Below are 26,647 nucleotides of genomic sequence, written 5' to 3' on the forward strand. Positions count from 1 at the left end.
AGAAACCAAACTCCCGAGACATTATTTTGTGTGGCATGAGTTTTATGATGAATTAGACCAGGCATTCGCAAATAATTCCTTGGTTTGAACTTAAAAATCAACGCTATCGCTTTAAAAGAAAGTCTTATCTCGATAGTGCCAACATTTATGCGATACAGTAGCCTTATTTTCTTGAAAAATTACTTAAAAAGGCATAAAAAGAGTTATTTCGACAACAGCGCCATCTAACGGTGGCAAGTAAATTTTAATTAATTATCGGTTATGCCCTCCTTTTAAGCTATGCTTTCAATGTAAACCTAAAATATTTACCTAAAAGTGTCAAATTGTTGTTATTGCATACGCGCCAAACCGCCAACTGCATATTTGACCTGAATACTTGGCAAAAACCGAGTCACACCAAATGAGAAAGGTCAAGCGCCGGCAGCTGGCTTAGCGCGCCGCATCAACAAGTGTTAAAGAGTGGTTGCACTGCCTGAAAAAATGAAACTAGTAATAAAAGCAACAACAATGTTATGTTAAATAAAGCAACCATGACCACCAGCAATTTCAACGATGATGCTACAAAATTGCCTATGCGGAGCTTGTGGTTGCTGAACATCGCGGCATAGACTGCAAGTCACACAAACACGCACACGGCTGAACTTGCGCAGTAGCGTTGTGTGGCAACTGCATATTCACCAAGTGGCAATAACAATCTAAGCGACAACAACAACAATGCCAAAAGTGCATTTTTTCGGTCATTAACTCGGCGCGCGCAAAGTGTGGAATACAAAGCGACTTTGGCCACTGAAAAATGGGTAGCGCAGAAGCGACAACAACAAAGTGATTGATCAAGCAAAAGAAGCACACACTTGCAGCGTGGCATACCGGTTGCAACAACTGAGCAGCTTGCCACTTAGTGGAAGAAAAATTCGAAAACGAAACAAAAAGTATAATGTATTAATGAAAATCTGCAAACACTTACAACACAAGTACGCTACCAGCACTTCTGCAAATGCAAATTCACTCAAGACACCGCGCGCGCATGCGCACACTCACACTCTCACTTGAGTTGAGTCCAAAGTGGAAAATTCATTTCCCGCCGTCACCAGCATTTGTGTGCCGTTGCTGCTGCTACTAAGGCTGCCGTGGCGGGTCAGCGCATGCCACAAGTGGCAACAACACTGGGTAACCGTGAAGTGTTCATTGATTGAAAATACTCATACTAATATATAAACAACAACTGCAGCATCATTGGCATCTTCTTCTTCAGCATTCAGCATATAAGCGTCGATCGCGTCAATGACGACGTGTGCAACATTTAATGTTTATTGACGGCTTCCACACGCTGGCCGTGCCCCGCAAGCGCAATGACGCCGCGCAGCTGGTTCCGTACAACTCGTACTTAAGTGGCAAAGTGCTTATTTTGCTCTTTTGCTTTTGATGTTAGAAGTTGTTGCGTCTTCTTTCCAATTTTTGGCGATTTTATTGTTGTTTTTGTTCGCTGTAATGCTTTGTTTATATTTTAGCTGGTTTCTGTTTGCTTAACACACTTGAGTTTGAACTTTGTTGCGCGAATTTTATTGCGAGCCAGTTTGCCAAGTTGGATGCGCTCGTTTGTTTGGTTTCTCCAAGTTAAATGTTTACTTATTTTAATTGTTTCTATTTTTGAATTGCTTTTTTCTCTTACGCGCTTGTGTGTGTACTTGCTGTTGCAGCAACCACATTGCCATAAGCTACGTTGACCTTTACGAAAATGCCAGACTAGGAATTCCAAAGCGAAAAAATGACTGAATATTCCAGTTTCAACAGAATTTACTTTAGTATTAAGGCGTTGGGTTCTTATATTTTCGACACTCTCGTTAAAGTTGTTGAACAAAGTCCTAGTGTGGGTTCTAGCTTATTTCATTAGTTCGTGTAGACCACGTCGATCTATCAAAAATTTTATTTTTTTAGGAAATCCGACATCTTCGATAAATACTTTTTGTATTGTGGGGGACAAGCAAATCTGTTTATTAAATTTTTTACTGATTATTATTATAAGATCCCGTCTAGCAAATAAATCTTTTGATGAAACTTGAAAGGGTGCAAATACGTTTTGGGATATCTTTACTCCTGTGGAAGTACATTTGCTGCCATTATATATGAAACTCGATTTATTTGTTCTGTTGGAACCACATATGGTTTATGTCCATATTATCTAATTTGGCCCTCAATCGCTGAAGATGATTTTTCGACGAAAATCTGAATCATTTTCAAGTTGTTGTTCAGCCCAATTCACGAATATACGACAACTCTGGTGGTCAAGTGGCATTAGTTCTTGCATCATTTTGATTTTGAAAGGATGTGGGCCAAGATCTTTTCGCAAAGTTCGCCACAACGACGTCATAGGTATGCCCAGTGCTTGAGAACGACGTGTAAGAGACTGATTTTGGTCTTCCTCGATGCGCTAGCGGCAGCAATATTTTCGCCACTACCGACACTTCTTTGTCTCACTGGCACGGGAATATTTTATGCCGTGCCTGTGAATTCAAATTTTTTCACTAGACGCTCAATTGTTGATCTGACAGGATGATTATGACCACCATAAATTGGACGTAGCGCTCTTAAAGTTGAGGTCACTGACTCCGATTTCCCTGATGAAATGGTAAACCTTACGGAAGAGAAATGTCAAAAGAGCTGGAAAACATAAGGCGTCGTTTGCTGTCCCTATCGGACTACTTTTGTAGTGCACTATTGAAAAAGTTTATATATACTAGCTGACGAATCATACCACTGTTGGTCGTTTCCTTTTAGATATAATATTTTTGCTTGAATCTCGATTCGCATATTTTCAATGTATTTAGATATATTTCATGGTAATTTTTAAGTCAATATTTCTAATATTTTAATACTAATAGTGATTCTCTTGTCCGGATGGAAAAAATTCTGTTACTCAGATATCACAAATCGTTTTAGACGATTTGACTTATGTGATACGCTTCACAGATACATTTTTGGTAACATAAAAGGGTATTGAAAGATCTTTCATCTTGATTTTGATCAGCCAGTTTGTATGGCAGCTATATGTTATAGTGATCCGATATCAGCGGTTCTGACAAACAAGCAGACATGAGGAGAGCAGGGCGTGTGCAAAGTTTCAGGTCAATATCTCAAAACTAGTAAGTGAATTAGTTAGCAGAGATACTGAGGGACAAACGAACATGGCTAACCTAGAGTATTGAAGATTATGGCTCTGTGTAAGTTCTAGTTCAAACCGGGACAACATGACGCCAAAAAAAACAAATAACTTTTAGTTACAAGCTTGAGATTAATTTTTTTCAATACGGTATTTGGAATTAAAAATAAATAAATTTTTAAATATTAAAAAAAAAATAAACAAAAATAAAAAAGTAATAATTTAAATGTTAATTTAATTAATTTTTAATGCATTATTTGCAAGCTCTGGCTGTAACTAACCCATATTCTAACGTGATTTCTTTTATTTCCATGGATTTTATAAATATCGTGAGAATTCCATAAGCCTACATGTTTAACGAACGAAAATCAGAGTAAATAACTGTGAATTGTTTGAAAAGCCACTATCTCGAAAGTGTTCAGTAAATAAAGTACTTAGAATACAACTTTGCATATGAAACCAAACATTTTTTTAATAGTTCAAAAATATTTCCACTGCAAATGACCCACTTGAGCCTAACCGCAGAGATTGTAATAACATCCACACTCCATTAAAAATGTAAAGAACCACAATTATGCCAACACGAATCATATGCTGTTGCCACTTGCTTCATTGCCTCGCTTGTCAACATGCACTTTGCCAAAAGAATAGAAAAACGTCAATGCCGTTGCAATGATAATCGCCGATAGTTATGCCTGACCTTTTCAACAACTGGAGTGCACCGATTAAATAAAGTATGTATGACATGTGAAGAGGCTATCGGCGACGACATTTTTTATTCACATGGGCTAAGCGTGAATAACATGAAACGCTAGTCGGCGTTGAAGACGCGCAGCAAGAGCCATAAAAACGAAAACGAGACAAGATCGATTGTTGTTTCTACCATAAATGGACGTTTGCGCGCTGCACTTACTTTGAAGGTCAAATGGCATAATAGAATGCATTTGACGTTTGTTCATTGGGGATACAATATTTGCTGGTACCATTTTGCATGTGACAGAGGCAAAACCATTCGAGCTTCAATTAAACTATATTTTCTTTCCAATACAATTTTCATCACTTTTCCACAAATATATTATAACTCATATATACCTTCATTCTTCCTCTCTTTCTTGCCAACAGCCACCAACGTGCACGCACAGTCGCAACAGAAACGTTCATCGCGCATCACGAGCTCTCGCAGCTTCGGCACCAACGTCAAAGCGTCCGCCTCGAATGGCATTAATTTCGACTGTCCCGAAGAGTTCGGCTACTACCCGCACCCGACCGATTGCACACAGTACTATGTGTGTGTATTCGGCGGTGCCTTGCTCGAGAGCTGCACCGGTGGACTGATGTACTCGCACGAGCTGCAGACCTGTGACTGGCCACGCAATGTGGGTTGTGAAGTTGTGGACAGCGGTGCCGTGTCCCTTGGCAACACCGGCAACGGTGGCGGCACTCGTGCAGGCAAGCAACAACAGCAGCAGTCTATTAATAGTCAGCATGTGCCAAGTCGTATAAGATTCGGTTCGGCCTTTAGCAGCCCAGCGGCGACCACACAACCACCGAAGGCGACAGTGCCACCACAATATCATCGTCAGCCACCACAGGTTATACAGGCGCAGGTGCAGTCTTTGCCACAGCATGCGGGTACAGTGATCGGAACACGTGGCCAACCGAAGCCATTCGATACACAAGAGGATATAGCCAAGGTGAGTGTGGGGGGAGAAACTCAGATGAGGGATCTGCTTCTCTTCTTCTTGTTTTAAATAGAAGTCGGTAACATTTTTCAAATATTTCCTACAGCTTTACGCCGACGCGCATGAGACGCTGCCACCGGTCGAGGAGGAGGAGAGCGATCGTCAGCAACGCGTTTACCGTGGCCAGCCGAGCACAGTGAGTCAGGTGCAGCGCGACCGTGATGGCATCATACATCAGGCAAGCATCAATGCCATACCGAATCATGGCAAGATCGGCTCGTACACCTTCGGCTCTCAATTTAGGTAAGTGGTCGTCATAAGCTCACTAACAGTCGCTTCCGCTTCTTAGCCGAACTAAAACGTATTGAACTGAACTCATCTATCATTTAATTGAATGCGCTTTTTATACGAATTTAATGCTTTATCTTCTCTTAATTGCTATTTTCAAATTAATCGAACATTCGAAACTACTCAAAAACCAATTTACAATATCGCAAATGAAATATTCTCATCTCAAAACTGCATTTACTATTGCACAACGACTCCGAACGACGACGAAACCCAAATCCGAAAAACGTTTACCGTTATAATACTTATGACTGCAAAATTGATAACTTCATTCGCCTTACACAGCAATGATCTTGATATCGAACAGTTACTAGAAGAAAACGACTTAAGTAGCTTTGACTTGGAGGCTTACGGACGTATAAGCCGAGACTTGAACTCGAAAGAAACTGCGCATAAGCGCGTCAAACGTGACTTGAATCCAAAAAGCAACGAGGACTCAAAAATCATATTCAACACGGGCGAGATTTTAAAGACTGATGAGCATCCAAAGACATTAGGCGAACCACGCGTACTGAAATACAATACCGGTGAAATTTTAAAGACTGAAGAAAACCAAAAAACGTTGGAGAGATCAAGAGACACTGGATACTTAAACACGGACGAAATACTTCCGGAAACTATATTAAACCCAAAACCAAATGAGCACAAAGAAACAGCCGAACATGCACAGATAGAAGCCGCTAGCAACCAAGCCTCAGAAGCAAACGTACATGAGGAGCTAATGCAAGCCAATTTGGAGCCTGAAGACAATATGCACGATTCTGTGATGGAAATAGTAGCAAAAATATTGGAAGAACTGAAGGGTGGTGGAAAGCAAGTGGATAAAACGTTGGATTCGAGTGGCACTGTAGCGCAGTTGGATCAAGCGGATGGTGTGCGCTCTGAAGCCGCGACCAGCAGCAAGCGTATTGATGAACCCTACATTGCGATCGACACCGGCGCGACCAATCCAATACCTGATTCGGCTGCAGACCCTATAATGGAGACCTTAAACAGCATAGCAGATCTACTCGATATGGATTACGATGGCGACACCAATGACACCGCAACCGCCGAGGCACGTCAGCGTGGTACACGCCAATTGCGCCAGTTTTTCAATGGACGCTCGCGGTTTCAAATCCAAAATGTGCCGGGCACACATTACCGCTCCATTGATGGCGTTGCATACCAGCAACAACCGCAACAATCGAGTTTCAGTTTCGGTTCATATAACCCGTTCTTGTCACCGCCAACAACCTCAGCCAACTATAACCAACTGAGTCCGGGCTATCAAGTGTATCCACAGCAACAACAGCGTCCACAAACCTTTGGTGGACAGAAACAAAAATTCACCTATACAGCAGCACTGAATCCACCACTGCCACCACCACCAACACGCATAGAGGATGACTTCCGTCCAATGGCGGCTAACTACTATCACACCACTTCCACACTCCGTCCATCGACTTTATCAGCCAGACGTCCAAATCTCTTTAACAACCCCGAATTGATCCCCTACATATTGCAGTCACTGCGCGAGTACCAAGAGCAGCGCAAGAAGATGCAACAAGAGAATTTCCAATATTTCCATTTAGATAATCAGCCCGGCTCGGAATCGGAGACCACTGGTGCATTGCCACATGTTAGCACAACGGTGGCGCAAACGCCTTATTTTCAGTCCACCAGAGCACCGACTAAAGTCACACCCAACTCACATTATGCGCAATTCAGCACCGTTGGTGGATTCTACAACAACAAGCCTAGCGGTGCGCAGCAAGAAGATGTGCACGACTTCAAGTCCACCGCGAAGTATCCCACGAAACTTGTCTCGCAATACAGCATCATCGACAACTATATACCCACGACGACAGAAAATAACTACTTCAACTACAATATTGTGGGAAATCAGAAGATTAAAAACTACTTCAGCACAAGTAAACCTGCAATTTATGAGAGCTCTTTTCAGTCGGGCACCGTACCTCGTTACACCACACCTTCACCACCCACCTCGAATATTGACATAGTCTCAGCGCCTAATTTAGCGAATTTCCACGCGCCAACAACGACGAACCTACCGAAGTATAATACTTTCTCGAAATATCCCGAAGGCCTCGCGTTCGCCAGTAATTCTTCGCAGTTTCCAGAGTCCTATCAGGTCTTCAGCAAAGTACGCACGACCACCATGTCGCCAAGAGTGAAAACTGCGCGGCCCACTACCTCAACGTTCAGCAACGTAAACGCTCCTCAGCCCTCCCGAAAGCCCACTTTGTCACTGCAATTTAATGTGCCGGAGTTTGTGGCCAGTCTGCAATCGTCCGATTTGGCCAATATGAACCCGCAAGTGGTGAATATGATCAAATATTTTAAGCAACTAAATACACCAGTGTCCACACGTAAGCCAATCGCGGCGAATGTACCTACCAGTCAGGTGAAAAGGCCCATCGAACAGTATGAAGAGCAAATAGAGGCAACCACCGAGCAAAATCGGCCACGCCCGACAGTACCAACCACTAAGCGACCGACAAAGGGTTACGAGGACTTCCTCAAGAGCATACCCAATCAAGCGCACAAGTTCAATTTGCACAGCGTTCAACAGCCTAAGCCGTACACGTCCACCACTACGTCCGCGCCCGATTACTATGATGAATACGAAGAGGAAGAGGAACCGATCGGCACGGATACAGATGACGACATAATGCCACCTTCACAAATGCCACCATATATGCCAATGTCTGAGACCATGGCACCACCGCGACCACAATTTATGCCGCCCGCAGTCACGACGACTGTTAGCCCACACTTGAAACCCAGTTTCCAGACGGGCTACATCGAAGCCACAACCACGCGTAGGCCCTTCGGCAATTCGGCAATTACGCAATTTCAGCAATTCTACCAAACAACAAACAATCAGGCCAGCAAACAGAACAACCAAATACCGTCGTTTATAAACTTCCCGAGCGATATCTTCCAGGAGTTCAAACAGCGCTTGCCCCCGAAACCACAACAAGGCACGACGGCACCGACTTTGACACACAGCAACAATAACAATATACATTTGACGACCACCAAGACAACCACGACGCCTACGCCGCGTACAACAACAAGTAGCACAACCACCACGATGACGACAACAACAACGACAACACAACGTACGCGCTACACGGTGCGTCCGAATCGTCATCGCGGCCAGAGTAAGTGGCAAAGCAACAACAGCAATGCCAACAAGGAGCTGAACAACATCGAACCGAACAGCAATAACGACATCAACAAAAGCAACAAAACCGATTTCGCTGCACAAAACTTTCGCAAACGACCCGCAGCCACGCCGGCGTCCTCAGCACTGGGTTCGCTGCAGCTGAACGTCAACATGCACCTGGACATGGCGGACGGTGGACAAAGGTACACTTGTTGAAAGTCTACAAGAGACATACTATTTGTTTTTGTGTACGATTTGTTGCGTTTGCAAGCAATGCGCTTGTTGCGTGCGAAACTTTGTTGTTGCGTGTTTGAAGCCACAACAACACTAGACAGGTTGACAAATGCTCTACGTATTTTCAAGTGTAAGACTGGCAGGGTGGCAAGTGTGTGGGGTCAAGCACGTAGACTCCGATTGTGAGCTCGCCTGCTTGACTCCTTAAGGCACTTGGCGCCCTCTAGCGGTCGTCAACAGTTTTTAAGTGATTCCAGCGACTCCCAAAGCATACGCACACTCAACCAACACTACCGAATGTAAATGATGTGTAAATAACTGTTTATACTTATACTTATACTTACTTACTTACTTACTATTTACGGTGCAACCGGCGGTTTTGTTGCAGAGCCAACGTTCCACCTACCTAGGTGCATATTACCACATACCACTAAATGTCACTAATACCAAACTGTACATACAAACGGTTTTACACCCTTACCAAAGTACCGTGCATCCGGCAAGCCAACCCAAAAACAAAAACTAAAAATGTTATGTTAAAACGTGCGAGTTCAACCGATCAACTGGACTTAGTATGGACCCAGTACGCAGTACTTTGTACCGTTACCCAATTATATAACGTTACTTGCACTCATCCTCTTGTCTATACTGTAAATCATTCTGTACTATAACTGTATATTTTCACTATGCATGCTCCAAACTATTTATATCCACCAACACCCTTAATCCTCCTACTCTTGACATCCCGGTCATCTCATACCACTTTCACCGACTAACCTAGCTGTGCAGCTCTCCACTTGTTCTTAGTTGTTATTGTTTTAACTAATCCTAAAATAATCTATTTCTTTTCGTTCTCATATTCTCTTTTGTAAATATATACATACATATATATTTATATATACATATATACATATATATCAAACGAAAAATAAAATATATATGCATTTAAACCACCCTCATGTTTGTATACTTGTCCTACTACAACAACAACCAAACAAATCAATTATTACATAACATCGTTTGGTAACTGTAAATATACATACATATATACATATATATCAATAACGATTAACTGCTAATCCATCAATCCACAAACCGAAACAAAAACAAATTCATGGTGGCGCAATCGACAATCAATCGAAACAAAACAAAAACACAAACCAAAAACAAAAACATACCCGAAAATGCATTAAACTCATCGCAGAACCGACTCTGCATCGCCATCATCACCACAATCACCAGCGCCGGCCAGTCACTATGTACAGCAACAACGTCCGCCGACTGCCGTGATTGTGGAGGCGATACCATCCATACAAAGTCAGAATCAGAATCAGAATCCCACACAAAATCAAAATCAGAATCAGAATCACAATCAGAATTTGGCCAATCGTAATTACTATAACACATCGGCTTTGTTAAATCACGCGGGTTATGAGTCACAAGCAAACATACATCAACATCAATTGCATCAACAGCAACAGGCTGAACAGCAACAGCAAATTGCGTTGCAACATCAACAACAACATCAGCAACAGCAACAACAACAGCAACAGCAGCAACAACAACAAGCACCGCAACAAAGCAATCAGGAGCAAAGCTCCTACGAACAATATTACTCAGTTTATGATGATGATCTTGATTTGTATAGGGATATAGAGTACCAGCAGCAGCAGCAACAGCAGCAGGAGCAACAACAGCAACAGTATCAGCCACAGCCACAGCAGCCGGTGCGTCAACAACCCGTCCAACAATCGACCTATCGTCCATTGGAGATTCTAACAACACCCGCCCCCCAAGTGCCCCTACGAGAGACTTATCAGCCACAAGAGAAGCCAACGTACAACAATCAACAGTCGTTGATCTATAATACCGACTATGACGAGGATCTTATTGCACAGGTAAGTGTAACGGCACTATTAACGAAAGAAAGAGAAAAGTGATTTTTTTTAGAACTTAGTTTCCTTACCGTAGCAATATCTAAGTGCGCGAGCTAAATCGAAATTTAAATATAATTTGCATAAAACCGCGACTCTAGGGCCATCTAGCTGATTTAAAATTTCCGAAGAACCCCTTTTGATATTTCATCAAGGTTTTTTGAGCATTTTGAAATTTCTCTCAAGATCTGTAAATACAGTACAGAGAGAGGGAGAGAGAGAGAAAGAGAGTAGTGTGTAAAAAAACTGGATCTTTAAAAGGTTATTACCCGAGCTTCTCTTTATATTTGTGGTTCACATTTTTAAATTTTCTGATTTCTAGAAGAGCCTACAAGTTTCAAACTGTCTCTCAAAGCCTAATAAATCTAAACACTTGTTCTTGTGTTTTCTTCAAAAATGGTTTCAAACCCTAAAATACTTCAGACGACCCTATTTGAGTAAGATTGATATTTTTAGCTCAAAGACCGTCGTATAGCCATAAACCGCCTTGATCCAGTCACAAATTTATTGAAACGGCTAATACCAATTCCAGACGAATTGCCTGGTTCATAGAAGGTATGACAGCCGAGATGACGTAGACACCGTTAGATGAGTTAACGACAACGCGATTTTTCTTCTTTTCGCAATTTGGCGTAACGATATACCAAGTGCAGCAGGTCATTCTCCCCCTGATTTCTTCAACAGAATGGAGGCCTTTCTCTGCCTCTCCTTCCTCCGGCGGGCAATGCATCGAATACTTTCAGAGCTGGAGTGATATATTCGTCGACGACATGACCAATCCGTGGCGATATTTCTTTTTTTGTTGAACTTTTCAATGTCGTCGTATAACTCGTATAGCCCATCGTTCCATCGAACGCGATATTCGCCGTTGTCAATACGCAAAGGGTAATATATCTTCCGCAGAACTTTTATCGAAAACTTGTAACGTCGACTCATCAGATGTTGTCATCGATCATGCCTCTGCACCATATAGCAGGACGGGAATACTGAGTGACTTATAGAGTTTGGTCTTTGTTCATCGAGAGAAGACTTTATCCGAGGCTGTTGTTTCCTTTGCATGGGTCCGTTTTTGACGTGGCGGATCCCAACTCACCTCGCTTGCGTGAAATTCTACACATGACTCCATCCTCCAACCATACTCCAGCGAAAGTTGAACAGTGAAGGAGAAAGCGTCTTTATGTCCCCACCTCACCCTCATCTATGCAACTTTGACAATTTCCGTCCCCCAAAATCGGTGGCTCATTTTATGAGTCCGGATAGGAAAGTACCTGGAAGTCCTATCAACACTTGCTAGTCTCGAGCGAGGTCCATAGGTCTAGCGCCAGAATGCAAGAGGACAAGGAAAACCGGCTTGTTCTCATCCTGATGGAATTTGGACTAGGGAACCTTTTCTAATGGCGTTTTTCGCGTTTCCGCTGTGACAAGGCACTCAAACAAGTCTAATCGTAGTAACTTCATTATGTCCAATGAGGTAAAACCTTTCTTGAATAGCTTTGAGAGCACTATCAACGAGCTCAAGACCTGTGTAGCGGCTCATTTGAAAGCTTTGAAAAATAGATTTCCACTTTTCAACTATTTTTAACTTTACTTTCCAAATACTTTCTCTTCACAACAATATATTTTTCTTCCTACAGATCGAACAGGATAATGTGTATGATCAGCCGACACGTCCACCAACGCGGTAAGTACAGTAAAGCTTTCGTGCACAAATCAATCACCACCAACAACAACTAATAACCAAAAGAACGGCATTAAACTTTTTTGTTTCTTAACCAAAGCATTTAACTTATGATTAACCATTTAACCGACTTACAAATCGAGAGCTGCCTGCCATAAACATACATAAATTACGTACAAACATAAGCCTATAGTATTACCGTTATAAAAGAATATTACGCAATTATGTATGAGTACAGCCAAACCCCCATAACGTTTGAGATTTATACATAACACATACATGTGTGATTATCTAACCAGCCAAGGCATAAGAATCATTTGGTACCGTTATATTTAACATATCAAACAAAAACGAAAAAAATTCCCGCAGGTAAAGTCTAATGCGGCGTTAAGGCCCGCTCTCATAACTGTCCTGGGGTATTATTTTAGCAGGATGCATCATATATACACACACACATACATATGTACGCCTCACACATAGTACACACACATAACACAAACACCACCACGCCTGCACCAGCACACGCTCATACACAAGCACCGAAAGAACTTGCATTCGCATTTGTGAAGCTCGAAATTTGTTTTTGTTGATATTTTTTAAATTGAATTTTCTAAATTGTCCACTTTATTGCAACAACAAACATCCAACCGTTCCAACATTGCTACTTTACGCTTACGTTCTATACAAACAATACACACGCACGTACAAAAAACCAAAAACAAACAGTGAGCGCGTCACCATTGCAACATTACCAACACCAACAACGTCACACCCACCGCGCCAGCCGGTCAGCAATGTGCGCAACATCTACGCCCAGCCGCCGACCGCCGTCGATGATGCACCGCTATATGAATCGGCTTACGACAACAGCGCCGAGCTGTATGACGATGTGCCCGCATACGAGCTGGTTACCGATCGTGCGGTGTACGAGCAGCCCCGACGCTTCACCACCTATGCGCCGAAGTTGGTGGCCACACAAGATGTCGACGAGTACAATGTGATCGGCACGACACGCTACGATGCGGATTTCAAGAAAGTATTCAACCCGACCGCCACGGACTACGTTGAACCGCCGACGAGTAGAGTGGTCACGGCACCAACGCGCCGCGGCAATACCGATTCGACGACACTCGCACACCGCCGTCAGCCGACAACAGCTGTAACAACAACGCCGGCGCCGAGAACAACACCGCGCACGACAACCGCGCCGAGGACGACCACAACAGCGACGACGCGCGCTACACAAATTGCGCGCACCACACAGCCGGCAACAACCACAGCGAAGTCGTTAAGGTATAGTCTCTGACACGCTAAACGCGTTAATTTCACGCTCATCCATGCTATGCGAAAATCTCTTGCGGAACGCATTCATTCGAAAGCTCGAAGGTTCCAATCATTATTTAACTGCGTTTGGTCATTGCGTGATTTTTGGCTTTACTTTATGTTAATTTGCTAATTGGATTAATTGAATTGTTGAAAGCACCCAACCACCCACTCTTCATCAGCAGCTGGCAATCACCAAGCTACCAACACATACTACATACATACATACATACCTTTTATACTACATATAGCGCTTACTCATACAAACAAACATTCATACAATTAGTAGCCGTTATAAGCATTGATATTTTACGCGCTCTTCTTCTGCATTCTGTGGTTCTCTCGTTTAATCCGCCTCCACTGTCGTTTTACTTACATCCGAAGGTGCATACATATATACACTCACATTATATTATATAATATATAACATCATTTTCCACACTTTGTTTAGCAGTCTGTAGTGTCGAAGTGTTTCATAAGTTCATCGAAATATGAACTTATGAAGCACTCGGTCGCAAACGTCTCACACTTGAAAGAGTTGAGTTTGAAGATTTCCTCATAACTGGTATGCCCATAAAGTTTAGTTTCAATCATACGAGACAGAGTTAAGCTGGACATTTTCACGTTAGTATTTTCCCAATCTATGTCTGAAAAACGTATCTACTTCAGAATGAGAAGTACGATTTTGTCATGAATTATATATCAATATTAGTCCCAACTAAGCTTAGCTTTAAGTGTATAATGCCGTCCAACTCATACTCAGCTGATACTTATATTGCAAAATTTTTGCGTCGAATATGATGCCTTGTTATACTGCCGCAGTGATTGAGACTCGAACATGCCCTGTATCACATATTATATGGTACTTCACCTCGCGTCTGAATTTACTATGGTGACCGAAGTTTAGCTAAACCACGAAATGAAAGTTGATCCATACAAAGCAATAACGCCTTCCTTAGCATTCCATTCTTCTTCCAAAAAATTAAAATTTATTCTATATTCGCTACTTTTGACCAATGCCTTCCGACCAGTCGCCAGGATGAAACTGGCACTATGCACACAATTCATATTGTACGCTAGAGTACACCTCTTTCGAGACCACGCCCTCAGCATTGCCTAATTTAACTATGGTGACCGCTACCTTTTCTTTCATAGTTTAGCTAAACCACTGTTCAACATGAAGAAAAACATAGTTGATTTCCGCAGAAGGAACATCCATACAAAGCAATTCCGAATAATGAACTGCGTTAAGTAGAGGTCTGTCTCACCGTGTTGTCTGTCAATCCAAACCTGTACATTCTTAATTAGGATATACTTGTATGTCCACCATACTTTATCTGCCGCATCCCATTGCTTTTGTCACTCATCGAGACTTGTCTTTCTCTCCTTTTTGCGTTCGTCGGCCGTTAGGCGCCTATTCAAGGCTTTTATTTTACAGTAGACTCTACTTAACTCAGAGGCCAATATATCCGGTGGCATAAGACCAGATTTGAAAGCAATCGCTTCGCGCGACATCGTTCTAAGTGCACAGACAACTGTAAGGGCACAGCCTTTGCCTTACTGACATATGTTCTTTGACGCAGGGCTGTCCACATATCGGAACTGCGTATTGACTGGCTAACTTTAGCTAGCAGTGCTCTCCTTCTTTGGCTTGGGCCACCAATGTTTGCCATGATTCTCGACAGTGCTGCAGTTAATGGAGCCGCCTTACCACAAGCTTTTTCAATATGAGCCTTGAAATTGAACCTCGTATCGCTCATAATGCCAAGGTACCTCAATGAATTTTGCTTCCAACGTTATAGCCATCAATGTTCAAATTGACCGTTTGTGGCCACTGTGTTTTCACCAGCTGCAACTTAGTTCTCGTAAGCCAGTCTTTCATTTTCGCCATGGTCTTATTGCATATGTTCTGTATCTGAAAAAGTTCCTTAGCTGCGATCGTTACGGCAATGTCGTCCGTATAGCGGATCTGCCTTTTTGGCACATTCCATAGTAATGGATCTAGTACGTAGTTTTGTGGTACTTCACCTGTCACCATGTAGATTTTTGGACCTGTATCGGTATCGTACAGCAGTAGTCTGTCAGATAAATAGCCGCTAATTGCCCTTAGCAGATACTCCGGGGTGTTTCTTGCCTCTAATGCCCTCAGTATATGTGGCCAGTATGCCAAGTTGAAGATCGATTAGCTGTAAATCTAAGAAAATGTGTGTCACCAAGGCAGGTACACTAATATTTAAAAGAAATTTTTGCAAAGAGTAGTATTTTCCACATCTAGCTACTTTCTTCACCCTTTAACCGTTATTGAATTTTGTCGTTCAATGTCTCAAACTACTTTAACAGTTACTCCTGTTAAGATACTACGTTATTTACACAGTAGAATTTAACGGTATTTTGCACCAGATTCAGTACATCAATCACCTTGCCACCACCAACAAGAATAAACCAAAAAAATAACAACAAATCAAGTAGTAATAACGCATCAATCAATCAAAATATAAACAATTCTAAAACGTTGAACGCCTACCGCCAAACAACTGACGAACAACCGCCACAGCCACCACCACTACTACTACTACTACCATCACAAGCACCACTACTCCAAATACCAAATTTAAATGTACAACAAAAACACTAACATTAACCGAAAATGTGGATTTCTCCTACAGATCTAAAACGCATGCAAACAAATACCAAAAGAACCAACGTTCACAAGTCAATTCCCAAAAACCTTCCGCCATCAACACACCATCTACATCTTCCCACACACCAATACAAAGAAAACCAACAACATTACCACACACAACAACAACCACTACACCAATATCCCAATCGTTTTCCAGTTCTCAGTACGTCGATTCCGACGAAACCTTTGTCACGGTTGTCGCCAAGTCCCACAGTTACCCCAAACCCAACCCAAATGCGCAACAAAACCAAAATCCACCACAAACAGCACACTCGACACACTCACAATCATCACCGGTCTATTTACGGACAGTGGCCGACACAGAGACCGTATCGGACGCAAGTCAGAACGTTCAGGTGCAGACGTCGGAACCCTTCAGCAGCGCGGGGCGCTCGCTAGAGTCAAGCACCACTAAAAGATCGAAATTTTTAGCGGCCATCGACAATGTGGAAGACTATACAGAGGGGTCACGTAGCAATTCAGTGCGTGTGATTGGCGCAAAAAATCTCTCAAATGCCAAATATTCAGCTAATGAAAACGCCTACAACAGTAACAGGCAACGGGAGGGGTACTATGGTAAAAATTCTAACGAGGAACCGCAGCAGCAGCGCTTGGGTAATTTTGAAAAGCCGAAAAGTAGACTCCAAAGCTATATTGTTTCTGATATTGCGCCACAGAGTTTTAAACCAGTTCCGACAGTGAAAGTAGAGTCACCGCCATCTTCAGAACGCGTGCCGAGTTTAGAGCTCACAAATGATGAGAGCTCCGCAGCCAGTACAACCTCAACCTTGCGTTATCCCACAAATATTGTTTTTGAACCGAAACCTTTCAAGTATAATTTGCAAACCGGTTCAAATGGTTTCAGTTTACGCGCACAAAACGCGGACGAAGCGGAGGGACCCATCTACGAGCGTAGACCCAATGTGGCAGCGCAGAAACTTACGACAACAAGCCGAGCAATTGTTACGCCCATCACAAGCACGGCCGCAGCGAGTGCACCGGCGCAGAAATCTCCCTTTTATGACTCCTCATATGAGGATGATATCGTCCCAACCACCTATGCCCCGCCATTGCGTAGCGTATGGCGTCTGGGTCGTACTAGTGACAGGCCCTTGCAACATATCGTTTTGGAAACTGATTTGGAAAACGATCATGTCTATAGCTCGGGTAGCGAGCAAAGTGTGGTAACAGCTCTGAAGGATACGAGCACTGCACGCCCTGCCACAAGTACTAGTACCACAACGACGAGTACAACACCACGTACTACTTCAACTACCACAACAACTACTACTACCACAACCACTACGACAACTGCAGCCCCTCCACCGACAACCACCTTTGTTTTCTCTACTACCGAGCGCGCTGCTCAGAGCTACACACCGCGCACGCTCGCATTTAAAGATAACCTAATTAAAACCACCGGAACTCCGGCTCAGCGCTTTGTCTCGCCCTATAAAAGTCTGGAAACGATACTCCAAGAAAAGGAAGATCGTTATACAGGTTTCAATGGACTACGAAGCACGGTCAAGCCACGCTACACCAGCCCAACCACTCCTACAACATTTACACAGAGCACTAGTGCCAAGCCTGTACGCAGCTATTTTCTCATCACAACTCCTCAACGCAACCTCACTGACTCCATTCTGTCTACCGCGTCGACAGCTATGCGAAATTTCAGTGTAAGTGATACCGTACTCAACACCTTTTCTAACACACCGCTCAGAGCTTCAACGACCACAACAACCACCACCGCAGTGCCAGTAACAGAGGCCACAACCGAGAGTACAACACCCACTACCATGTCGACAGTCATTGTTACCTCGCCCATACGCGTCTCTCAGGCACTTTCGTATCAAAATCTACTAAAACTAGATCATAGCTCACTTAATTCAGAAACCCCTCGTCCGCGCGGACGCTCTAGGTATTCTGCAGCTACGGTAAACGCTGTCGACGAACCCACAACTTATACGCCGCGCGGTCGTTATTCTGGCACTAACGCTCAAGAGTCCGTGACGAGTTCACCACTGGAACCCTATCCACAAAGAAGAAAACAACAACGCGCGCGTATCGTGGGCGTTCAAGGTCAACGAAATACGCTTGGAGCAAGCTCACTGAAAACTCGTGAAAAGTACGAAAATTATAAGGCGGAGAAGAAGCAACAGCAGGCTGCTGCAAACACATATGGACAATCGGCACAGAAGACAGTGAATCGCAAACCCATTGAAAATGAATCCACCATAGATGATGGTCCACGCGCTGAAGCTTTGGTACGACAACCCATCGATGGGAAACAAGACAACAGTATCGAATCTGCGGTGAGCGCCAGCTCATCAGCCTCCACAGAACAACAGGTTGGCGAGATCAAGGAGCGTCCACCAAAGTATTTGTTCTCAAACAAGTACCGTCAGCAGACGAAGGATCGTACCTTGGCAGAAAGCCTACAGAATGCTGGTTACATCACATCCAGCACAAGTCGTACGAGATACGAGCCCTCTTCAGTGTTGGAACAACTTCAGCTCTTCCTTGCAGGCGACAGTGACGAAAGTAGTGCCCAACAGTTCGTGGATGATTTTTCAGAGCGCGAAATAAGTGCGGCGGTGAAAGAGATCAAAAATTTGTACACCACACCACGGGCTAAGCTCACAACAACGCCAACAACCAGCAGCACTTCGACAACTACTTCCACAACAACAACAACGACGACGACAACCACTCATAGACCACCGACCACCACAACAACCACAACGCTACGTCCGACCACTACGGCTACGCCGCCTACTGCTGCGTATCGTACCACAACTACAACAAACACTACACCAACCACAAGCGCAACCGCAACAGTTGCGTCCAATCGTTCCCTTATACAAAACACTTATACACAAACCAAACACCACACATCTCCTACATCAAGATCCACCACCGACAGCACAACGTCCTCCTCCCAAACGCCCGCCTCCCTTGCAACTGCCAGCAGCACGCCAGCGAGCACTGTCAAGTCCCTGCTAACGCCAATGCGTGCTTCAAGAGTCAATAACGCCATCAAGTCGTCGATTGCCGCTGCCGCTTACTCCGCACCTTCTTCGCCCTCCGCTCCCAACTCCAACTCTAACTCCGCCTCGGCCTCTGCCTCGCCGGCATCCGCCAACGCGGCCAGAGGTAACAGTATTAAGGCCAGTGCTTACGCCACGAACGCCGGTGCAGCGGTCAAGTGCGCAGACACCACATCGAATGCCAAGTGCAACGAAATTCCCTCGAGGTACTTAACCAACAACAACAGCAACTACAATTTTACATACATCTATATATATATACTATATAAAGCTCACAGTTATTTAATATCCCACTTAAATTTTTATTTTCTTTGAGTATTTGTTTGACGCGTCAAAAGGCGCTGAGAAGTAAAAACAAACTTTCAGACACACTCTGGCAACTGGCAGGGTTGCCAGGTGCTTTAGTTACCTTAAAACTATGCAAAATTAGTTAGAGTCAACATATCCATAGTCTACTGTAGCGTATGTAGTTGTTAGTTGTTCAATTTCCCTTGCAAATTTGATTTTACAAGAAATCAATTATTTTCGATTATTTTTCGTTTTGGTGTACGCTGAATAATTAAAGAGATTTTCAAAAATGTAAACTTAGTAACTTCACTATAGAATTCTAGTTAATTTTTTTCTCACATAATTTTATCGAAAAGGTGGTGGTTAGTTGACATTATTTCTAAGTTTTTAATTTTTTATGAGTTTCTTTGTAAAAGTACAGCTATTAATTTTCACTACTAAATTCTTAGTAGCTGGAGCACTGTATTGGGCCAATACAAACTCTCTACTTCTCTTAATGTATTGTTTCGTAACTATTGAGAACCGAAAATGTTTTTGTTTGTTTAACCAATTGCACTTACTAGTTAGCTTTCTGCACCACTTTACCACCTAATCGATCCATTTAAAACTTTTTCCAGTTCCACTTTTCTGTATAGAAAAGCAAAATATCGAATTTACAGTTTATTTTAGAGGATTATCTTATTTTAAAAGTTGCTTCTTCGGATCTTTTGGAGTATAATTTCAGGCTTTCGAAGTTTAAAATTATAACGGTATTTCAAAATTTATAAAATCATAAAAATTCATGCCCAACGCGAGTTTCGAATTTAAACGAAAAAAGTTTTCGGCTCCTCCAACAAGCCGAAGTCTCCGTAAGCTTTCACGACAAGAAAAAGCTACTTAAAAGCTAGCAGCTTTTTAAGGCGGCTTAAAAAGCTCTAAAACACAGACGATAGTTTTCGAAGCTTTCGGAGTATAATTGCAGATTTTCGAAGTTTAAAATTATAACGGTGTTTCAAAATTTCTAAAATCATAAAAAGTCGTTCCCAACGCGAGTTTCCAACTCAAACGGAAAAAATTGTCTGCTCCACCGACAAGCCGAAGCCTTTTAGGACGGCTTAGAAATCTCTAAAACACAGAGGATATTTTTTTAAATTAAATACGTTTTTTATCTGCGAAATAATACAGCTTTTTAAGGCGGGCGAGTTTCCAACTCAAACGAAAATAGTTTTTGGCTCCTCCAACAAGCCGAAGCCTTCGTAAGCTTTCACGACAAGAAAAAGCTAGTTAAAAGCTAAAAGCTTTTTAAGGCTCTAAAATACAGTCGATAATTTTTTAAATTAAATACGTTTTTTACTTGCAACGTTAATGAGTTCTCAAAGCACCTACTAGAAGGCGACTTAAAAAGCTCGCCTGCATTTATAGCCCAGCCAAAAGCTTTCGACACTTTTGAATACAACTCTGCAGTGTTTTACACCGAATATGCTTCGAGTTCTAAGGCCATCTTTTACGAATAATCATAATTGAGAAAGAATTAGATGTCAGAGCTTTTAAGCTCATTGAGTTATTCATTGCTTGATTTCGACATGGCAGCTCGTGATTGCAAAATTAAACTATTTGCACGAAATAATTTTTAACTAACGATTTTTTCGATTAAAGTATGATGAGTTAGTTGAATCACATTAGCGAACAGTGTGCAATTTTGACAAAATAGTTTATAAATTCTTGAGTTCTTTATGAATTATTTATTCAGCGTACATGTAAAACATAAAACTCTAAATAAAGTATTTCTATTAGTTAGTCATATATATTTCTACCCAAATTCTACCCACATTTCGTTCTTTAACAAAATTGAACTTCCAACTTTTAGTCGACCACTTCACCCTGAGCGCGTTTGAGCGAAATCCCCAAAATAAATTTCTGTCTTTAACTTTTACAAACTGCAACTAATGTGCCCTGAGTATGTGTCTTTCAGTTGGCAAGCGCTAAAAATGTATAGCAAAAATCTGTAAAAATACCGTTAATTCTACTGCTTGTTTTACTCAACCACACTCCCCACTCAATCCCCTCCTTTCATGCCCACTCTGCCACCTAACGCCAATGCAACTGCAAACACTATCGAATTCAATTGACTAAACACTCTTTCTTTGCAGCAAGTTTTGAAAATAAGAAGAAGAAAAAGAAGAAGAAGATGATGAAAATATAAGCAAACAATTCATCTTTTCGGTTCTCACTAAGCTTCTGCAGCATTGCGACGCTATTTTCAGCTTGTAAATTTTGTAAAAACCCATTGCTTGTTGTAGCTGTTGTAATTTTGCCTACCCGCGACTAACACATGCCAACATTTTGTAAATAATTTCACGTTACTAACACTGTCCATTAACTGAACTGTATATTTGTTGTTGCTACTAACAGTTTACAGTAAAGCATTGCCACGTGTAAAATTGGTTTCTCCCGGAGTTTGACTATGTAAATGTATTAAACTATGTGCCTAACCGTGTATGTATGTATATAAATGTTAGTGTGTGTGCTGTGCGTCTGCGCCATGCTTAGTTCGCCTGTTTAGTGTTTAATGTAGCTGTGTGTGTATGCATTGGCCACACTGGTAATTGCTTCGCAGCAAAGTAGTTAACCGTTAACTTTTATTGCCTCTGTTATGCAAAACCGAAACGAGCACATCGTTACAAACCAATACATACTATATATATGTGTATGTATATGTTTTATATATACTTGTGCTATCGTATCTACCTCCAACAACAACCACAAACAACAAGTAATTAACCATGGATGTTGCTAACATTACACAATTCAATTAAATTTTTACATAGAACAAATTCGAATAACAATCGTAATCGCGGTAGCTCCTCCTACGGCGGCCAGGAACGTGACACGCCCACAGCAGTGACCAGCAACCGCGGCACGCATCCACCGTAAGCATAATATATACCCAAGACAACTCCATCTCTATCATTTTCACTAACCACTTCCACCACTTAGACGCACACGTCCGACCTTGAAGCCCTCCGGCACGATTGTCTCGAAGGCGCAGGAGTTCGTCGATATCTACAGATATCCACCCACACGTCCCGAACCGCTCTACCCACAACCGACGCCGGACAAGACAGCTGCCAAGTGCCGCAAGGATGTTTGCCTGCTGCCCGATTGTGCCTGCGGTGGCAAGGACATTCCCGGTAAGTAAGCCTCACTTTTTGAAAAGTCAAAAAAAATTGCAGCACTTGTGCACACTAAAGTGCAAAATATTTAACGCCGCAATCAAATTTTCATACATTTAAATACACTCACTTAAAATACACTGTGTAACAAACATTTACGAAAATATACGATGCTCGTTCACAACACAAATTAGGCGGTTTGAGTGTCGATGAGGTGCCACAAATGGTGCTGATCACTTTCGACGACGCGATCAGCATACTGAATATCGATATCTTCGCAGAGCTCTTCAACAATAAGTCCCGCTACAATCCCAATGGCTGCCCGTTGCGCGCCACCTTCTATGTCTCGCACGAGTGGACAGATTATGGCATGGTGCAAGATCTCTATGCGGATGGACACGAAATGGCTTCGCACTCCGTCTCGTAAGTTGCGCGCTTCGGAGCTTTTGCGAGCTTTAAAGCTCAAAGTACTACATGTATATTTATGAAATATGCTATACATACTTATATATAGTATAAGCGTTCATTTTGTGGCCGAGCATGTGGTGCCCCTCACTCCTGTCGTTTCTTCCAAGTTTTCTACCCAGCGGTCAAGCGTTATTCATCCACTATAAATAAACTGGGTTCGAAAGCGCCATTTCTATACTGTCATTTGTGCTCGAGAATGTTTAGTTTTTTTTATTTTATTTTATTTTATTTTTTTATTTACACATACCAACTATCTATTTGTTTCATGCCACTTTTTATTTAATTTGTTTTCTTTTTTATTTTATTTTATTCCACGCCATAATTTGTGTTTTTATTTTACAAATCATCCGAACATACCAATCTATGGTGACATTTCGTCAACTTCTACTCCTACTCTTTACACATAATGCATATAATTGTGTCGCGGACCCGCTCGCCTCTCCCTCATCTCATGCAAAAACCATGTATTCACGAAAAATGCACACGCGTGCGCCACCACAGGCGATTTACCGGTCGAGACAGTGCCGCAAATAGTGCTAATCACCTTCGACGATTCAGTGAACGATCTGAATAAGCAACTGTACACCGATCTGTTCGAAAAGGGGCGTGTCAATCCGAATGGCTGCCCCATAACGGCAACCTTCTACGTATCACACGAGTGGACCGACTACAGCCAAGTGCAAAATTTGTATGCCGAAGGGCATGAGATGGCCTCCCACACCGTATCGTAAGTAGAGCAAAAGCAACAACAAAATATAATGTACACGGCAAAGCAATAAGAGTGTGGCAGCACTTACATACATATGTAGCATAAATTGACACACACACACACACATTAATGAACAAAAACAATGCAAAAGTTGACGCCTAAAAGCAAAGGACAACTGGACCATTTTTGTGAAAGCACTTTTTGAGTAGTACAACAGAAGCGCACAAGTGCATTTAGCAGTTTTCCAGTAACACACATCTATTGCATAAAAAACACCCTGTTTTCTTGTATATAAAGCAACAGTTTTATAACTCACATACACACATATGTTTTAGTAAATAATTTCCTCACATAATTAAGTATAATTTATACAAACAAGGCTTTATTATGCTTGGTAATGGGTGACCGCTTTCCACTGCTACAGTGAAGACATAAAATAATCGTAATTTAATAAGAAAAATATAAGATTTAAAATGAGATTTTTAAAACTAAAACTAAAATTTTTCTTTAAATTATTTACATGAATAAAAACAAAAGCAAAAAAATAAAAATAAATTAATTAAAAAAAATTATTTTTGAAAAAAAACGTAATTCTGATATTTCTTAATTTTGAAAAAATTAATTCTGATTTATTTTTAATTATATTAAAAAAGTAATTAAAATTTGTTTCAAAAATATTTATAAAAACATTGAAAAAATATAACATTTCGTTATTATTTTTCCAAAATTAATCAAATAATTTTATAAAAATTAAGTCCATGAATAAAAATAAAAGCTAAAAAATAAACAAAAATTAATTTTGACCTTTTTTAATTATATAAAAAAATAATAATTTAAATTTAAAAACAAAATATTTATGAAAACATTAAAAAAATAAAACATTTCATTTTATTTTTTCAAAATTAACTGAATAATTTTATAAAAATTATGTCTGTGAATAAAAATAAAAGCTAAAAAATAAACAAAAATTAATTTCGATTTTTTTTATTTATGAAAACATTGAAAAAATGTAACATTTCATTTAATTTTTCCAAAATTAACTAAATAATTCTATAAAAATTATGTCCATAAATAAAAAACGCTAAAAATTAAATAAACATTAATTTTGATTTTTTCTCAATTATAGTAAAAAACCATTAAAAAAAATTTCAAAAATGTTTATGAAAGTATTGAAAAAATTATTTTAAAAATATAAAGTTTCATTTTATTTTTCCAAAACTTCTTTCTATTAAGTGTTCGACTTCGTTTTGTTAAAAATATTGTTAAAACAATAATTATATACGCTTAAATTAAGAGTTTTAATAAAAATTTTTTAGTATTTAATTCAATAAAATATTATTATTTACTTTTTTTATTTTTTAAACAAAAAACTTATTTTTTACTTCTACAATTCTCCAAAAATGTTTATTTAGAACTCAGTTTTTTTAGATTAGCTAATATTTTTATATAAATTTAATAACAATACTTAATACAAGCTTTCTCCTAACAACTTACTTATATAATACATTAGAGCGGGTCGATTTTTTTTTGTATAAAACCGCATTTGCGGGAAATGTTCAACTTTGTCTCAGAGACTATGGGTCTAAAATCTATAAAACTCAAAAGCTGAATAATTGGTTGTATTAGAGATATATAATATAGTTGACCGATCTGACCGATTCCAACAAATGATCAGTAGAATATAAAAATGTACCTATGTGTTAAATTTCATTTGAATATCTCAAAAACTAGCGAACAAATTTTTACGAACCCTAAAAAGCTTCACCTTAAAAATCGCTGGTTCAAAACCAGTTGGAGACCCTTAGCCGATTCGGCAAAGTTGTTCACCATGAACCGTAGAACATTTCCTTCATATACGATTTTTCCGTTTTGTAGTGCCCTGTAAATCGATCCGGTCTAATATACATATGTCCTTATTGTACATACCCTAAAAATCATTAAAAAAATTCGAAACACCTACTAATCTATTTCTCTTCCGCAAACAACAACCCAAACACGCATACAGTCACAGCTTCGGTGAACAATTCTCGCAGAAGAAATGGACGCGTGAGATCGCCGGTCAACGTGAAATTCTCGCCGCCTATGGTGGCGTGAAACTCTCCGATGTCCGTGGCATGCGCGCACCCTTCCTCTCTGTAGGCGGCAACAAAATGTACAAGATGCTTTACGATTCCAACTTTACCTACGACTCATCGCTGCCGGTTTACGAGAATCGCCCGCCATCGTGGCCCTACACCTTCGACTATAAGATCTTCCACGACTGTATGATACCGCCATGCCCGACACGCAGCTACCCGGGTGTGTGGCAAGTGCCAATGGTGATGTGGCAGGATTTGAATGGTGGCCGTTGTTCGATGGGTGACGCCTGCTCGAATCCCAGCGAGTCCGAAGGTGTGACCAAAATGATCATGAAGAACTTCGAACGACACTACCAAACGAACAGGTGAGACGCGTTACATGGAAACTGTAAATTTCATTTTCAATAACAAATATGTTGCCTACTTTTCAGAGCACCATTCGGTCTGTTCTACCACGCCGCTTGGTTCACTCAGCCGCACCACAAGGAAGGTTTCATCAAATTCTTGGACACCATCAATCAAATGCCCGACGTCTGGATTGTGACCAATTGGCAGATGTTGCAATGGGTCCGCGATCCCACACCGATCTCGCGCATCAACTCCTTCCAGCCATTCCAGTGTGATTACTCGGTGAGTGTACTAAAGTGTACCAAAGTGTACCAAAGACTTGAAGTGTATTCATAAAAAC

The 26,647-nt window shown here is 41.2% G+C and overlaps 1 protein-coding gene across 1 annotated transcript in view; it reads left to right on the forward strand.

Moving 5' to 3' along the window:
• Positions 1-26,647, forward strand: part of LOC126752821 (mucin-5AC) — a 160,291-nt gene that overhangs the window by 132,321 nt on the left and 1,323 nt on the right. The window contains exons 3-14 of the mRNA XM_050463810.1: positions 4,280-4,851; positions 4,946-5,142; positions 5,434-8,565; positions 9,801-10,494; positions 12,165-12,211; positions 12,935-13,501; positions 16,198-19,470; positions 22,360-22,461; positions 22,529-22,722; positions 23,674-23,899; positions 25,887-26,324; positions 26,391-26,589. Coding sequence (XP_050319767.1) covers positions 4,280-4,851; positions 4,946-5,142; positions 5,434-8,565; positions 9,801-10,494; positions 12,165-12,211; positions 12,935-13,501; positions 16,198-19,470; positions 22,360-22,461; positions 22,529-22,722; positions 23,674-23,899; positions 25,887-26,324; positions 26,391-26,589 — 9,641 coding nt within the window. The remainder of the gene's footprint in view (positions 1-4,279; positions 4,852-4,945; positions 5,143-5,433; positions 8,566-9,800; positions 10,495-12,164; positions 12,212-12,934; positions 13,502-16,197; positions 19,471-22,359; positions 22,462-22,528; positions 22,723-23,673; positions 23,900-25,886; positions 26,325-26,390; positions 26,590-26,647) is intronic.

This window comes from Bactrocera neohumeralis, chromosome 3 (assembly GCF_024586455.1).
Source record: "Bactrocera neohumeralis isolate Rockhampton chromosome 3, APGP_CSIRO_Bneo_wtdbg2-racon-allhic-juicebox.fasta_v2, whole genome shotgun sequence".
In the NCBI taxonomy this organism is placed as follows: Eukaryota; Metazoa; Arthropoda; class Insecta; order Diptera; family Tephritidae; genus Bactrocera; species Bactrocera neohumeralis.